At 44.5% G+C, this 18,230-nt stretch overlaps 1 protein-coding gene and 1 long non-coding RNA gene across 2 annotated transcripts; both read right to left on the bottom strand.

Moving 5' to 3' along the window:
• Positions 1 to 5,849: 5,849 nt before the first annotated feature.
• Positions 5,850 to 7,235, bottom strand: LOC115162045 (uncharacterized). The gene is made up of 2 exons (XR_003869475.1): positions 6,761 to 7,235; positions 5,850 to 6,447 (listed from the first exon to the last, which is right to left on the bottom strand). It is a non-coding gene; the product is annotated as an uncharacterized LOC115162045 (long non-coding RNA).
• A 516-nt stretch (positions 7,236 to 7,751) lies between these two features.
• LOC115162044 (calmin) lies at positions 7,752 to 16,358 on the bottom strand. Its single transcript, XM_029712966.1, has 5 exons — positions 14,954 to 16,358; positions 14,039 to 14,235; positions 12,713 to 12,803; positions 12,507 to 12,565; positions 7,752 to 8,421 (listed from the first exon to the last, which is right to left on the bottom strand). The coding sequence occupies exons 1-5, from the start codon at positions 16,130 to 16,132 to the stop codon at positions 8,280 to 8,282; spliced, it is 1,668 nt and encodes a 555-aa protein (XP_029568826.1). The 5' UTR covers positions 16,133 to 16,358; the 3' UTR covers positions 7,752 to 8,279.
• Between the last annotated feature and the right edge of the window lie 1,872 nt (positions 16,359 to 18,230).

Raw genomic sequence — 18,230 nt, 5'->3', positions numbered from 1 at the left:
ATACACACATACGAACCCAAAACAACACAGAAACTGGGGAATGTAACATCAAGTAACAGACGCATCTCAACAGCAACTGTTCAGAGGAGACTGTGTGAATCCGGCCCTCATGGTCGAATTGCTGCAAAAAAAACACTACTAAAGAACACCAATAAGAAGAAAAGACTTGCTTGGGCCAAGAAACACAAAAAATTGACATTTGACCAGTGGAAATCTAAATTTGAGATTTTTGGTTCCAACTTCTGTGTCTTTGTGAGACGCAGAGTAGGTGAACGGATGATCTTTATATGCGGGGTTCCCACCGTGAAGCATGGGGGAGCTTTGCTGGTGACACTGTCTGTGATTTAGTTAGAATTCAAGGCATACTTAACCAGCATGGCTACCACCGCAGCGACACTAACGGAACGGAGCGAACGGAACTGCAAACACATGGAAACCATATGTCTGCTGCATCAGACGACCTGGCCTCCACAATCACCCGACCTCAACCCAATTGAGATGGTTTGGGATGAGTTGGACCGCAGAATTAAGGAAAAGCAGCCAACAAGTGCTAAGCATTTTTGGGATCTCCTTCAAGACTGTTGGAAAAGCATTCCAGGTGAAGCTGGTTGAGAGAATGCCAAGAGTGTGCAAAGCTGTCAAGGCAAAGGGTGGCTACTTTGAACACTTTTTTGGTTACTACATGATTTCATAGTTTTGATGTCTTCACTATTATTCTACAATGTAGAAAATAGTAAAAAATAAAGAAAAGCCCTTGAATGAGTATGTGTCCAAACCTTTGACTGGTACTGTATGTACTTAGGTTGTTACACTGTAAGTACTGCATTGATTACCATGTAAATACTCAGATATTACATGTATTAGTGCCACAATTTAGAGTGGGACATATTTGAAATTATTACATCATTGTTGGCTATATTACAAACAGGCTCCTGCAAAAAAAGCATTGAAAAGAATTGTGTTTGGATAATTTCATAGTTATTCTTTGATAGTACTTTGTTTTCTCTCCCACATATTTAGACACACAGAGAGTACAATGCCATGCTGCCTGTTGTGGCTGAGGATCAGCGTGGCTTTGAGGAGATCCCCCTCTGAGTGGAACGTGACTGCCAAAGTCACATCATCATGAGACTGGCGTACACACAGACAAACATGAAGAACTAGGTTAGAAGAACACATATTTTCTTCACGGACTCACAATACTTCCTTTATATATCTTATAAAGGTAACCTTCCGAGACTCCATCCCCTTTATTTGCTCTAGCTTTAAAGGTGAGGGGGAATCAAAGATTGACCAATGCACTACAAAATGTAGTCATCCACCATGTGTGCCTCAAGAGACAGGTATAGCATGATGGAAAGGTTATGTTAAATATGTGTTTTATTTTTTTACAAGAAATTCCATGAAGTAAAATCAGTGAAAAACAAATACTATTCAGCTGATTATCGGGTAGCTTCATTGTGTTGTAATTGAAGTGTCACGTCCTGACCAGTATAAGGGTTAATTGTTATTGTAGTTTGGTCAGGATGTGGCAGAGGGTATTTGTTTTATGTGGTTCGGGGTGGTGGTTGTTGTAGAAGGGCATTTGATTTATGTATTCCGGGGTTTTTGGGCACTGGCATATTCATGTATTTCTATGTTTAGCCTAGTGAATCTGTTTCTATGTTTAGTTAATTGGGGTTGGGACTCTCAATTGAAGGCAGGTGTTGTCTCTTTGCCTTTGAGAGTCCTATATATTAGGGTGTGTTTGGGTTTGTAATTTGTGGGAGATTGTTTCTTGTTTAGCGTGAGTAAGCCTTACAAGACTGTTTCGTTGATCGTGAGTTCGTTCTTTTGGTGTTCACTTCGTTATTTCAATAAACGTAAAGATGAGCATCCACATACCTGCTGCATTTTGGTCCTCCTTTCCCAATGACAACCGTGACATGAAGTCTGTTTTGTTATCTCCTCATTGCTAGAGGGTACAACCAGTGTGGAATCGCAGGTCATTCCCTCTACCCTCTCATGTGAAAAACCTTCCTCTGCAGGGTTGGTGTCAACCCCATTTCTATTCCAAACAGTTAAATAAAGGCAAGGTTTTTCATCCTAAAAATACAATTACATGTCTGAAAAAAATTGGAAATGAAACTGGCACCAACTCCGGGAGGGTGTTCATTAGTAAAAACTATTCAACTGGTTGCATATTGACTACTTCAAAGATAGCCTGCCAATTCCTGTGGTGTTGCTGATAATGGAAGGTTGTCAACAATACGACTTAGAAGACAAAAAATAGACAAAGCATTTGATTCATACTTTGATTTTTATAATATAGTTTATAATTTAGAAAATATGTCCCCCTTTCACTAAGATTGTGACCAGTGGACCACCCTGTTTTCTTCTCTTGTGACTGTGGATTGACAATCATTTATCTGTTTAGCTTGAGAGTTCATTTTGACATTGACTATGCCACCATCCACTGGACACAATGTGTGAAGTGTTAGTCTGTCATCAGAGACATTGAATTCCTTGCATTCTTCTTATATTTCAATAAAGCATAATTCAAGACTTTTGTGTGGACCCCAGGAAGAGTAGCTGTGGCTTTCGTAACAGCTAATGGGGATCCTGATTCTGACGGTTTCAGAAGGGACATTCTGATGCCTCTATATGCAATACAAAAATATGTCATCAGCAAACAAGTGTCAGTGAGGTCCAAAAGTAAAGTATTTATACAGTAACTAATGTTTTGGTTCTGTACTAAACTATCATACCCCCCCCAAAAAAATGATAACCTCCCATGTTATTGTTAATGGTGAGTGGTTAGCATGTCTTGCGGGTATGATCTTTGTGCGTCTAACTTTCTCACTCATAATGATTCACGATTCTTTCAGGATTATTCGTAATCATGGTAGCATCCACATTAATGCAGAAGTATTCAGAAATACACTGAGTATACAAAACAATATGAAACATCTTAAAGGACCGGACCATTTTTTTCAACTTTCGCCTAAAATGACATACCCAAATCTAACTGCCTGTAGATCAGGAACTGAAGCAAGGATATGCATATTCTTGATACCATTTGAAAGGAAACTTTGAAGTTTGTGGAAATGTGAAATTAATGTAGGAGAATATAACACATTAGATCTGGTAAAAGATGATACAAAGAAAAAAACATGCTTTAAAAAAAATATTTTTTCTGTGCCATCATCTTTGAAATGCAAGAGAAAGGCCAATGTATTATTCCAGCCTAGGAGCAAATTAGATTTTCGCCACTAGATGCCAGCAGTGTGTGTGCAAAGTTTTAGACTGATCCAATGGACCATTGCATTTCTGTTCAGTATGTTATATCAAGACTGCCCAAATGTGCCTAATTGGTTTAATAAAGTTCATAACTATGCACTCTCCTCATACAATAGCATGGTATTCATTCACTGTAATAGCTACTGTAAATTGGACAGTGCAGTTAGATTAACAAGAATTTAAGCTTTCTGCCAATATAAGATATGTCTATGTCCTGGGAAATGTTCTTGTTACTTACAACCTCATGCTAATCGCATTAGCCGGCGTTAGCTCAACCGTCCCGTGGGGGACCCACTGAGCCTGTCAGTCTGTCTTTCCATGACATAGACTGACCAGGTGAATCCAGGTGAAAGCTATGATCCCTTATTGATGTCACTTGTTAAATCCACTTCAATCGGTGTAGACAATTGAGACATGGATTGTGTATGTGTGCCATTCAGAGGGTGAATGGGCAAGACAAAATATTTAAGTGCCTTTGAACAGGGTATGGTAGTAAGTTCTGGGCGCACCGGTTTGTGTCAAGAACTGCAATGCTGCCCGGTTTTTCAAGGATGGTCTACCACCCAAAGGACATCCATCCAACTTGACACAGCTGTGGGAAGCATTGCAGTCAACATGGCCAGCATCCCTGTGGACACCTTGTAGGGGTGCAAGGGGTTCCTAATGTTTGGTACACTCAGTATATTCTATTCTTATTTACAATAATAGTGACTCCAAAATGACACAATACATTATTTACCATTAATTTCTATTAGGCACAAAATAATCTGAAACACAACCAAAACAAGTTGCAAACGCATCCAACAAGTTTGTAGAGTCACAAGCAGTCACAAGCACAAGTAGTTATTTTGTGCTAGGAATATAGGACCAAATAATAAACTTTTGACTACTTTAGTACACATATAAGTGAAATTGTCAATTCTTTTGGTTCCCTAAAATGAGGGGACTATATACAATAAATTCTGTAATTTCTAAACGGTTCACCCGGAATGGATGAAAATACCCTCAAATTAAAGCACCAATCCAAAGTGCTGGAGCACAGAGCCAAAACAACAAAAAATGTGTCACTGTGAAATTACTTTTGGACCTCACTGTACATGTACACCAAAAATAATAACACCGTAGAAAAATGTAGGCTTAGTGAAACACATTCTGTTTGTGTCAAGTCATCTGATTATGCTGTCCTCTAGATGGCAGAATACACAAGGTTACTGAGGCCAGGGGCCATATGTATCAAGCATCAGAGTAGGAGTACTGATCTGGGATCAGTTCACCCCTCTCCATGTAATCCTATTCAAAGTGATCTAAAAGGCTAAACTGATCATAAATCAGCAGTCCTACTATGAGACGTGATACACACGGCCCCAGATAATTTCCTGCAACCGATGGCAAATTATTGACACCTCATCCTAGATTTACTCTGATTATATTGAATTACAAAAAGGACTTATCTGACAGCAGGAGGTTCGCAATCAGCTTCATGGGAAGGCAAAAGGCACTGTAGGCCTTTTTAAGTTCAGGGGCAGTGACTATAATGTTCCCAAACATACGCACATCGTATATCTGAACATGGGAATACACGCCATAAGCTACAATGAAATGCTGTGAGCTGTGACTTCTACTCATGCTTTACGCATTAAAAATATATTGATCAACTGATCAAATAAATCACACAACAGACAAAAGGGCAAGACGTCCTTTATTGCACTTGACAGATGTTTTTGAACACACTGGATTCCGATACAAAAGCACGATGCCCTCTCTGAGGCCTTCCCAGGTCACTTTTTTCACAAGGAAGTATGTACTGTGTCTCTTGATCATGCAGACCTCCACACAACCCATCTATATCTCTCTAAGACATGCAATGTCTGTATAGGCAACCTATTTAATCAAAATTCACATGGACGGCTGTTAAAATCCCCTTTTGTACAGGAAGTCCTATATGTACTGTATGGCTTTTACACATAGCCTACACACATTTTATAAATTCACCCTTCTGTTGGTGAACGTGTTCCTACACACTCACACAACTACACTGACACTCCAACACACACACACACACACATACACATACACACACACACTGACACAGCACACACACACACACTCACACACACACACACACTTTCACACTCTTTGCATACTTTGCCGCTACTCTGTTTATTATCTATCCTGATTGCCTTGTCACTTTTACCCCTACCTACATGTGCATAATTACCTCAGCTACCTCAAACCCTGAGTATTGAATCAGTACCGGTAGTCCTTGTTTATAGTCTCGTTATTTTATTGTTACTATTTCCTTTTTTTATTTAGCACATTTTTTTTGTCCTTTTTAACTCTGCATTGTTGGGAAAGGGCTTGTAAGTAAGCATTTCATGGTATAGTCTACACCTGTTGTATTCGGCGCATGTGACAAATAAAATCTTATTTCATAGGAATTCTGTGCTAGTTGGAGGAATTATTTTGAAGATACAGGTGGCTGTAAAAACAAAACCAGATTTAAATAAAATGTTTATCATAGTACATTACTTAATTACAGACATTGTTAAAAAAACATTTCTAAAGAAACATTTCATCATAAAGCATTCTCTTTTTATTAAAAGGACTCTTACAAGCTCAAGCACAGCTGAATCAATCACAGCAGTTTAAAATACAACCCACAGGCATACAAACATAACTATTTAACGGAATTGATCATTAAACTTAAAAAAATGCCTTAATATACTGTACTTCCAACATATCCTTAGACATTACAAAGATTGATAGGCTTCAGCATCCTTCAAATCCTTAAAATATAAGACCAACATATTATTAGTAAACCAATATTGTCACTTCATAACTAGTTCCTCTGTGTGTTAACTTATAGTGGTGAGTTGATTATTTTATATTCAGCATTCCAAACACTGTATCTTTGGCAGTTCACACACTGTGTTTCAAAAAGTTCAACTGGCACCTTCCACGCCTCACAACTGGCACCCTCCACGCCTCACAACTGGCACCCTCCACGCCTCACAACTGGCACACTCCACGCCTCACAACGGGCACACTCCACGCCTCACAAGGGGCACACTCCACGCCTCACAACGGGCACCCTCCACGCCTCACAACTGGCACCCTCCACGCCTCACAACTGGCACCCTCCACGCCTCACAACTGACACCCTCACAACTGGCACACTCCACGCCTCACAACTGGCACCCTCCACGCCTCACAACTGGCACCCTCCACGCCTCACAACTGGCACCCTCCACGCCTCACAACTGACACCCTCCAAGCCTCACAACTGACACATTCCACGCCTCACAACTGGCACCCTCCACGCCTCACAACTGACACCCTCCACGCCTCACAACTGACACCCTCCACGCCTCACAACTGACACCCTCCACGCCTCACAACTGACACCCTCCAAGCCTCACAACTGACACCCGCCAAGCCTCACAACTGGCACACTCCACGCCTCACAACTGGCACACTCCACGCCTCACAACTGGCACACTCCAAGCCTCTCAACTGACACCCTCCAAGCCTCTCAACTGACACCCTCCAAGCCTCTCAACTGACACCCTCCAAGCCTCTCAACTGACACCCTCCAAGCCTCACAACTGACACCCTCCAAGCCTCACAACTGACACCCTCCAAGGCTCACAACTGACACCCTCCCAAGCCTCTGCAGAATCCACTGAGAGATTCTTGTAAGACAAGTAGTACCTTCTAGAGGTTCATCGCCCAATGAAATTTGTGCATTATCTCAAATGTGTAAATACAGTGAGCTCCAAAAGTATTGGGACAGCGACATTTTTTGTTGTTGTTTTGGCTCTGTACTCCGGCACTTTGGATTTGAAATTATACAATGACTATGAGGTTAAATTAAAGCTGACAAATGAATCGTCAGCTTTAATTTGAGCATTTTTATCCATACTGGGTGAACCGTTTAGAAATTACAGCACTTTTTTTTTTTTTTTACATAGTACCCCCATTTTAGGGGACCAAAAGTATTGGGAAAAATGTACTTATGTGTATTAAAGTAGTCAAAAGTTTAGTATTTGGTCCCATATTCCTAGCACACAGTGATTATATCAAGCATTTTCTGTTTGTTTTGGTTTGTGTTTCAGATTATTTTGTGCCCAATAGAAATGAATGGTAAATAATGTGTTGTGTCATTTTGGAGTCACTTTTATTGTAAATAATAATATGTTTCTAAACACTTCTGCATTAATGTGGATGCTACCATGATTACAGATCATCCTGAATGAATCGTGAATAATGATGAGTGAGAAAGTTACAGACGCACAAATATCATACCGCCCCAAAAATGCTAACCTACCTTGCTATTGTAATGGTGAGAGGTTAGCATGTCTTGGGGGTATGATATAAAATGCTAACCTACCTTGCTATTGTAATGGTGAGAGGTTAGCATGTCTTGGAGGTGATATTTGTGCATCTGTGAAATACCACACATTCTCTTACTTTTCTTATCAAACGGTGTGTAAATTCAAAATGACATAAAGGGATGAATCTGAAACATACATGTTTTTCAACAACATTTACATAAATGGGCCCACTGCAAAGCTTCATAAACTCTTTGCAGAAAACAAAACATTTAAAATAATGTGTTCTGTACAATCCTACAAACTATTACAACACTTCTCTCTTTGTACATCAATAAACTCAGAGAAACATACAGAGTTGTAGCTTTGTCTTTACAATGTATGCATATCAATTCAAGCCACATTAAAAGCCAAAAAGCAGAATCTTTAAAAACCTTTAAATTATTCTGGAATAAAAAAAAGCCTTCATTTGCTGTCGTTATGAAATGTGTTGAAAGGAAAAGGGTAAGGGCCAATATGAATGAGGGACAATGTTGACTCGAGAAGATAGCAAAGTGTATGTGTGTGTGCGTGCGTGTGAGAATGAGTGTGTGTATGTGTGTACGTGCATGTGTATGTGTTGTGTGTGTGTGACATGTACGTGATGTGTGTATGGCAGTGAGTGTGTGTTCATTCGTCTAGGTTGAGCAGAAGGCGTGGCAGGTCTCTGTAGTGGATCTGTGGCAGAACCAACAGACAGTAGAGGACCAGCCACAGCAGCAGGAGAATGTAGTACTCTGTCAATGACGTTGGAATCCGCATCTCCCTCCAGCTACACACACACACACACACACACACACACACACACACACACACACACACACACACACACACACACACACACACACACACACACACACACACAGAGCAGGGTTTAGCAGAAGGTCAACAGAACTAAACAGACTTGAGAGATTATCTCTTTATGGCAATATCAACAGCAGAGCTACTATTCATGGTAGTAAAAGGGGTCAGAGGTTAAATAAAAAGGATTTAGAATATGAAAAGCTGTTCGGCTTCTTTAATGAGACCAAAACAAAAGCCCAGGATGGATTTAATTTCTCCAGCCCGTAGAACAGCTGTCCGTAACCTTTTCCTTGAAGTGTTGTTCATGTTACCCAGCTGTCTGAAATTAATACTATAAAATTGTCCGGATGTTTTGATATGACTAGGAAAAACTATGGGCCCTAGTTATAAACTACATAGCTATAACTAGGACTTGATGGTTTCTATAGTCAGGTCACATATTAAGGAAAAAGTCCTGGGTCCTCCTCATAACTACTAACATAACATCTTTGTTCCTGAGCACCAGATACCAGATACCTCTATAGCTGAATCCTAAATGGAACCCTATTACCTATGCTGAGCCTGGGCATTGGTCAAAAGTAAAGCACTACAAAAGGAATAGGGTGCCATTTGGGACGCAGCCTATGTGTCTGGCATCTCCCTCCCCAGAGGGCTGTAGATTATTTCATTATGTAAACGTTTCACACTATTACAACGGGAGGGATGATATCAGTCAAATATCACAGTGTTTTCACACCTTTTTCTATGCAGTGTGAACACTCCAAAGGAACTCAGACCCCTCAAAAGAGCCCCTAAAGCGAACCGAACTGAGACCATCTCGAGAGGTGATCTGAGCTAGGTTTGCCTGAGCTAGGTCTGGTTCCTTTTTTAGGGCAATGTGAACACAAAGCTCCCCAGGTTCCCTTGTCAATATTCCTGCACCTCACACTAGACTACTGCAACACCGTTCCCCTGACATAACCCCTCACACTAGACTATTGTAACACCGTTTCCCCTGCCATAACCCTACACACTAGACTACTGCAACACCGTTCCCCTGACATAACCCCTCACACTAGACTACTGCAACACCGTTTCCCCTGCCATAACCCCTCACACTAGACTACTGCAACACCGTTCCCCCTGACATAACCCCTCACACTAGACTACTGCAACACCGTTTCCCCTGTCAAAACCCCACACACGACTACTGCAACACCGTTTCCCCTGTCATAACCCCTCACACTAGACTACTGCAACACCGTTTCCCCTGCCATAACCCCTCACACTAGACTACTGCAACACCGTTTCCCCTGCCATAACCCCTCACACTAGACTACTGCAACACCGTTTCCCCTGTCATAACCCCTCACACTAGACTACTGTAACACCGTTTCCCCTGCCATAACCCCTCACACTAGACTACTGCAACACCGTTTCCCCTGCCATAACCCCTCACACTAGACTACTGCAACACCGTTTCCCCTGCCATAACCCCTCACACTAGACTACTGTAACACTGTTTCCCCTGACATAACCCCTCACACTAGACTACTGCAACACCGTTTCCCCTGCCATAACCCCTCACACTAGACTACTGTAGCACCGTTTCCCCTGACATAACCCCTCACACTAGACTACTGCAACACCGTTTCCCCTGCCATAACCCCTCACACTAGACTACTGCAACACCGTTTCCCCTGCCATAACCCCTCACACTAGACTACTGCAACACCGTTTCCCCTGACATAACCCCTCACACTAGACTACTGTAGCACCGTTTCCCCTGACATAACCCCTCACACTAGACTACTGTAACACCGTTTCCCCTGACATAACCCCACACACTAGACTACTGCAACACCGTTTCCCCTGCCATAACCCCTCACACTAGACTACTGTAGCACCGTTTCCCCTGACATAACCCCTCACACTAGACTACTGCAACACCGTTTCCCCTGCCATAACCCCTCACACTAGACTACTGTAGCACCGTTTCCCCTGACATAACCCCTCACACTAGACTACTGTAACACCGTTTCCCCTGACATAACCCCACACACTAGACTACTGCAACACCGTTCCCCCTGACATAACCCCTCACACTAGACTACTGCAACACCGTTTCCCCTGACATAACGCCTCACACTAGACTACTGTAGCACCGTTTCCCCTGACATAACCCCACACACTAGACTACTGCAACACCGTTTCCCCTGCCATAACCCCTCACACTAGACTACTGCAACACTGTTCCCCCTGTCATAACCCCACACACAAGACTACTGCAACACTGTTCCCCTGACATAATCCCACACACTAGACTACTGCAACACCGTTTCCCCTGCCATAACCCCTCACACTAGACTACTGCAACACCGTTTCCCCTGACATAACCCCTCACACTAGACTACTGCAACACCGTTTCCCCTGACATAACGCCTCACACTAGACTACTGTAGCACCGTTTCCCCTGACATAACCCCACACACTAGACTACTGTAGCACCGTTTCCCCTGACATAACCCCTCACACTAGACTACTGTAACACCGTTTCCCCTGACATAACCCCACACACTAGACTACTGCAACACCGTTTCCCCTGCCATAACCCCTCACACTAGACTACTGCAACACTGTTCCCCCTGTCATAACCCCACACACAAGACTACTGCAACACTGTTCCCCTGACATAATCCCACACACTAGACTACTGCAACACCGTTTCCCCTGCCATAACCCCTCACACTAGATTACTGCAACGCCGTTTCCATTGGTGCCACAAAAGAGAAAAGATAATGTGCAGAAAAAAATGTGTGCTGTTTTTTTTTTATATTGATTAGCGATTGTCAAGGATGCACAGAAATTCCTAAATATGTGTGGACTTTTTAGTTCAGATTATTTGTTTGCAATATGTGATCTATAGGCTGAGAGCACTTCAGAAGCTGTTTATTTTATTGGGCTTTGAATAGTGTGAGAAGATGATATATCTGGTGAGAACCACAACATAGGGTACAACATCTATTCTAGCTCTTAAAGGGCCAGTAGCCTAAATTGGGTGTAGAATTGTCAATTACAGCACTATTTAATCTGCAGTTATTTCTTCTTATTTATTCTGTAACCAATAATATTTACATGTTAATAGTTTCTTCTGATTACAATTATTGTCTAATATTTTAACTAAACATAATCTATCAGCTTCCAAAATGTAAGTAGGTACACTACATGACCAAAAGTATGGCATTGCGCATGGTGATCTTAGGTTTGTGTGTGGCTGCTCGGCCATGGAAACCCATTTCATGAAGCTCCCGACTAACAGTTATTGTGCTGACCTTGCTTCTAGAGGCAGTTTGGAAGTCGATAGTAAGTGTTGCGATTTGTATACTCTTCAGCACTCGGCAGTCCCGTTCTGTGAGCTTGTGTGGCTTTACACTTTGCGGCTCAGCCGTTGTTGCTCTTAGATGTTTCCACGTCAAAATAACAGCCCTTACAGTTGACTGGGGCAGCTGGTGTGGCTGAAATAGCCGAATCCACTAATTTGAAGGGGTGTCCACATACTTTTGTATATATAGTGTATATCTAGCTGTCTGATAACACATTCTGATGGAATGGCTTGTCCTGCACATGGTAAAAATCCAGAGTGCGCTGAGTGAATGTTGGGAAAAGACCTTGTTTCCTTTCTAAACATAGCAATGTGATTGCAAAGACGACTCGGATCACAAAATAGGTGAAGTGAACTGGCAAAAGAGTTGAGTCCTCAAGGGCAGTGTGAATACAAACAGAACTGAGTTCTTTCACTTTTTTTTACCCCAGAGTTCACTTTAAAGAGGACTGAGATCAGTTCTTTTAAAGAAGACTATATGTGAAAACATCCTCAGACTCCTGTGATGCCTCAACACTCACACAATAGGGTTGTCATGGCAACAACTAGATGACGAGCCACACCCCACCCAGTGACAAATGAGGAAGAGAGCAACGGTTCGTGCAACAAACTGCTGTTTTGCAGTGAAGAGCCTATAACTGCCATGCACCACCCAGCCCTTCAGGGCTAGAGACCTACTGACTTATTCATACCTGGTGTCAGACTTGGTACAGTGAGTTCGGCTGGATGCCAAACTTTTCTGATTGTCCTTCTATGGGACAGAGGGTTGAGTATTACAATCCATAACACATGAGTAATGATGATGATAAAATAACAGGTAACTCCTCGTATGGTATAATATTTATACAGGTAAGAATTCTATTTCCTTACAAAATATCTGAGATGTTTTGCAACAAACCTCATTGGAGCCATTGTTCTTCCTCTTGTGGAGAGGAGTAAAACACATAGAACACTGATCATCTAGGATTCCATCACTGTCAGCGTTCCTTCTGTTCAGAAAGAAGGAAAGAGAGAGTGACAGAGAGAACGTGACAGAGAACGTGAGAGAGAGAGAGAGTGACAGAGAGAACGTGACAGAGAGAACGTGACAGAGAACGTGAGAGAGAGAGAGAGTGACAGAGAGAACGTGACAGAGAGAACGTGACAGAGAGAACGTGACAGAGAGAACGTGACAGAGAGAACGTGAATGAGAGAACGTGAATGAGAGAGAGAGAGTGACAGAGAGAGAGTGACAGAGAGAACGTGACAGAGAGAACGTGACAGAGGGAACGTGACAGAGAGAACGTGACAGAGAGAACGTGACAGAGAGAACGTGACAGAGAACGTGAGAGAGAGAGAGAGTGACAGAGAGAACGTGACAGAGAGAACGTGACAGAGAGAACGTGACAGAGAACGTGAGAGAGAGAGAGAGTGACAGAGAGAACGTGACAGAGAGAACGTGACAGAGAGAACGTGACAGAGAGAGAACGTGACAGAGAACGTGAGAGAGAGAGAGTGACAGAGAGAACGTGACAGAGAGAACGTGACAGAGAGAACGTGACAGAGAGAACGTGACAGAGAGAGAACGTGACAGAGAGAGAGTGACAGAGAACGTGAATGAGAGAGAGTGACAGAGAGAACGTGACAGAGAGAACGTGACAGAGAGAACGTGACAGAGAGAACGTGACAGAGAGAGAACGTGACAGAGAGAGAACGTGACAGAGAGAGAACGTGACAGAGAGAGAACGTGACAGAGAGAGAACGTGACAGAGAGAAGGTGAATGAGAGTTTATTCTATGTTTATGTTTCTTCTAGATTAAAAATGTATGAACGCTCTCATTCAGAACAAAGACAACATCATGTTTCTACAGCTATTGTTTGCACAATGACATGCAGTAACATACAGTACATTTCCCTCATTAAAGCCAAGAGGAAAAAGACCCTTGAGTATTATTATACAATATTTAAGAATCAGTCATTCCTTGAATTGCTTGGAGCGTCTACTCATTTCTATGACCAGTACTTTTAAGGCAATTTGCAGCAGTGAAGGACAGTCATGTCCTTCACTGCTGTAATTTTGTTGAGTTTTTCAGGTTGTGTCCCAAATGAAACCTACTGTATTTTTATCATAGTGCACTAGTTTTGTGCAGAGCCTAGGTCAAAAGTAGTGCACAATAAGAGGGAATAGGGTGCCATTTGGGACGAAGCCTCATCTGAACCAGGGGGGCTAAGAATAGCCTCCTACCTCACGGTCTCGTTGCTTTCTCTGGCAGCAGCAGCAGCAGAGCCAGGCCTCTCCTCGTCAGTCATGGTGAGATCACTGTTCTCAGCAGGCCCACGGTGGGTCTCCACCACAGTACCGTCTCCCGCCGTCTGCTCACCCAGCATGGAGCACCGTTCCTGGAGGTCTGATCCACCAGAGCCCCCTCTCACCTCAATCTCCTGGTAATGTGGATGGTGTTGGGATAAAGGAGCCTTGTAGAGTAGCATAAACATATCACTAATTCTCTAACACCTAACTACTCTATAAGTCGTTAACTCATTGATCACGTTCTAATGATTGATTCACTGGCCCAAGCGTACAAAATGACTGCTAAATATATGAGCTTGGTACACAGACGGTGTGATCTAGATTCAGAGGGTTTATCATGGCACAGCGCTCTCTAAATACACCATCCATCTTCCTCTGCTCCTCCGGCCTATCAATCATTCATGGTGGTTGACATCTGGGTCAGAACATACAGCAACAAACATACATACAAACATACATACATCAGACCCCCAGAAAAACTAGATGACATGGTAATAACGATAATAAGTGCAGACACAGGGATGCATGCCAAATGGCATCCAGCTCCCTTTATAGTGGACTACTTTTGACCCGGGCCCCATACGTCATAATCTTTCCGCGTCTCAGATGGAAGTAGTTCACCATATAGGGAATCTGAGACAGATTATCACAATGGAATTACATGGAGGCAGTGACCTGACCTTTTGTGTATGTCATGTCGTTTTGATGTTGCTTGGATCACCATACACAAGGTCAGGTCACTACACACACACACACACACACACACACACACACACACACACACACACACACACACACACACACACACACACACACACCTGTCCTTGCCTTCCATAAACACTGGATTACCTTATCGTGCTCCTGTGTGGTTGACACCTCACAGAGTTCCTCTTGATACAGCGTGTTGTGTGTGTGTGAGTCTGTGTGTGTCTGTGTGTGTGTCTCTGGCAGTGGTTCTGGTTCTGAGGACGGTGCTGGTTTTAGAGCCGCCACACTGAAGGTTGAGGGCCAGGTCTCTACTGACTTGCTGAAGGAGGAGGACCACGGCGATGTCTCCACGTCGTTCTCTGGTTCCTCTACAGGGCCACAATCATCTGTATCCGGGTAGAACAGATCCATTGGCTCCAGAGTGTCGCTCACTGTCATTGGCTCATCAAGGGCCGATCTAGAACTCTTGTTAGCATCACTGTCTGTATGGAACAAGTCCATTGGTTCACTTTCAGACTCCAAAGCACTCCTCCTCTCAGTGTCTGTATAGGTCATATTCACAGGCTTTGTTTCACTCTGTTCTGTGTCGGCCATTTTGTCCCCTGTCTCTTCAACAGCAGAGGCCTCTGTCTCACTATGACCGCCATCAGTATGATCCCCTGTGTCCTTCTCTGAGTCTCTCTCCTCCTGGCTATGCAGTACAGCCTGGCTCTGGGTGTTTGTGTCAGAGAGAGGAGACTGAGGAACCAGCCCAGTGAGGACCGATCCAGGGTTAGGCTCCACAAAAGCCTCGATCACCTGGGAGATGGGGACGTCATAGTGGGGGTAGTACACCATGTCAAGGGGTATAATGGAAACTGGCTTGCACTGATGGGGAACCTCCACTACTGTCTCTGTGTTGTCTGTGGTCCCAGACACATCCACCCAGTCATGTTCCTTTTCTGCGACTCTCTTCTCCTCAGGAGCTACTACATTCACGTCAGCATCTCCAACACAAGAGGCTCTCTCACACTTTCCAGTCCTCTCAACCAAGCCACCTCCAGGGGGCCCACACAGGTCTTCATCCCCAGCCTCCGCTTCTATCTCTGGGCTCAGGGTCCCTTCCTTACCGGCCTCTGTTAGGAGTGTGGAACTCTGCCCACCATCTGTGCAGGCAGGAGTTGTCCCAGTATGGCTCTGCTCCACCGGGTCCAGACATTGTTCTGAGGGGCCCCCCAGGATGGTCCGACTCTGGTCCATCTCCATATACGGTTGTGGATGCGTCGACTTTGTGACATCATCAACCTGCTCACCCTCACACACACTCTCACCCCCACACATACTCTCCCCCTTCTGGTCAGAGTCAGTTTCCTGAGGCTCGTCAGAGAGCTCTAAAGATGGCCACCCCTGCTCCTTGTTAACGCTGTTACTCTGACCTGTACTTGACCTGCACTTGTTATTTCCTTCTCTTTGATCAGGCTCCTGCTTGCCTGCCTTGTCCACACTCAGGTCCAGAATGTAGTTATACTCCTCCTCTTTCCTCCCCCCGTCCTCCTCTCTCTCCCCCCCGTCCTCCTCTCTCTCCCCCCCGTCCTCCTCTTTCTCTGGGTGTGTTCTGGATCTGTCCTGTGTGCTCACCAACGAGTTTAGAGAGTAGTTTCCCTCGTCAACAAACAGCTCCGGAATCACTTCCTGTTCCTCATCCTGGGGTTTCCCTGTCAGCCCCGTAACCGAGGGCAACGGCTCCTCCAGGTCGGGCGTGACCCCGTGGGGGGTAGAGGGAGGGATGTTCATGTCCCAGGATAGCCCGCTGTCACATAGCGATCCATCGCTACGGCTCTCCACGAACCTGTCTGGAGTCACTGCCTCGTTTGGATGGCCCTCCCAGCAAGAGTCTGGTGAACCGATGACAGAGTCACTGATTGGTGAGTCGCAAGACACAGAGCCAATGACCGAGTCGACGAAGGAGGGCTGCGGGGAGCTGGAGGTGGAGACAGTGAAGACAGGGCTGGGGGTGGACCCAACCGACGAGCCCTCGTTGACCCAGGAGCGCTCCACCGCGACCGGGGAAGTGGGAGACTTGAGCTCCTCGGAGACAGAGGAGATTAAGATTTTGGGCGGGGGCTGGACCCAGTCTCTCCGGACCACGTAGGGCCTCTCTCTGTCCCGGCTCCGATGGACGCCGTTCCTCAGGTCGTGGGAGGAGTCATTGACACGACAGCTGAGTCTGCCTGACGACACACTCCTCTGTATCACATCAGATGCATTTTCCTGGGGCTGAGAGAGAGAGAGAGAGAGAGAGAGAGAGAGAGAGAGAGAGAGAGAGAGAGAGAGAGAGAGAGATAGAGAGAGGAGAGAGAGAGAGAGAGGAGAGAGAGAGAGAGAGAGAGAGAGAGAGAGAGAGAGAGAGAGAGAGAGAGAGAGAGAGAGAGAGAGAGAGAGAGAGAGAGAGAGAGAGAGAGAGAGAGAGAGAGAGAGAGAGAGAGAAGAGAGAGAGAGAGAGAGAGAGAAGAGAGAGAGAGAGAGAGAGGAGAGAGAGAGAGAGAGAGGAGAGAGAGGAGAGAGAGAGAGAGAGAGAGAGAGAGAGATGAGAGAGAGAGAGAGAGAGAGAGAGAGAGAGAGAGAGAGAGAGAGAGAGAGAGAGAGAGAGAGAGAACGTGTCAGAGAGAGTCATCTGTGGTTTGTTTATACTACATATCCCTATATGGTGCACTACTTTTGGCCAGACCTCTATGCAGCCTCTCTCACCTCCTCCATCCCAGGAAAGTGCTCGAGGAACTGGGACACATAGGTCATGATGGACTGCTCATCTGGAGGGTTGATGGTCACGTCTATGCAAATATTAAAGTGAGAATTATAACAGAAGGACAGACTAGTGGAAAATGTCCACTGCTTGTCCAGCATAATTGTAGCCCGGATCCAGATCTGCTTGTGCTGTCTTGTCAACTGCTATCTATGACCACTGTCATGTCAAATAGTTTGGCATGACAACAGCCATATGAGTTGGCTATACAGCACAAACTGATCTGAGACCAGGCTAGCATATTTGCCCCTTGTGGGAATGAATAAAGTCTTATTTAATTGAACTGAGTTGGAATTGAATTGAATAGTTTACCCTCTGGGTCCAGGAGTCTGGGTATGCCCAGGCTGTAGTGAGCTGTCCTGAAGGCATCCTCTAGGTTCTCCCTGGCTGTCCTCAGCAGAGCTCTCCTCATGTCCACCAGGCTGGGGTCTATAGACTTAATGACAGCCAGGAAGGCCAGCCCACTGGTCCAGCTCTTCCCAAAGTCCTGCACCGCCACACCGTACCTGACAGACAGACAGACAGACAGACAGACAGACAGACAGACAGACAGACAGACAGACAGACAGACAGACAGACAGACAGACAGACAGGACTCAGCAAGTCAGCAACAACTGACAACACTTAAACACGATG

This window comes from Salmo trutta, chromosome 25 (assembly GCF_901001165.1).
Source record: "Salmo trutta chromosome 25, fSalTru1.1, whole genome shotgun sequence".
In the NCBI taxonomy this organism is placed as follows: domain Eukaryota; kingdom Metazoa; phylum Chordata; class Actinopteri; order Salmoniformes; family Salmonidae; genus Salmo; species Salmo trutta.
Note: the sequence above shows the minus strand (reverse complement) of the source record. Positions and strands in the feature narration are given on the sequence as shown.

What these genes read in the sequence shown, in the direction of transcription:
- LOC115162044 (XM_029712966.1), bottom strand. Translation starts at nt 16,132, where the DNA reads ATGTGTGGGGGTGAGAGTGTGTGTGAGGGTGAGCAGGTTGATGATGTC. An exon ending in GAAAGCAACGAGACCGTGAG is followed by an intron (nt 12,804 to 14,038) that starts GTAGGAGGCTAT and finishes CTTTCTGAACAG; the next exon opens with AAGGAACGCTGACAGTGATG. An exon ending in TGTACCAAGTCTGACACCAG is followed by an intron (nt 8,422 to 12,506) that starts GTATGAATAAGT and finishes GTGTGTGTGTAG; the next exon opens with CTGGAGGGAGATGCGGATTC.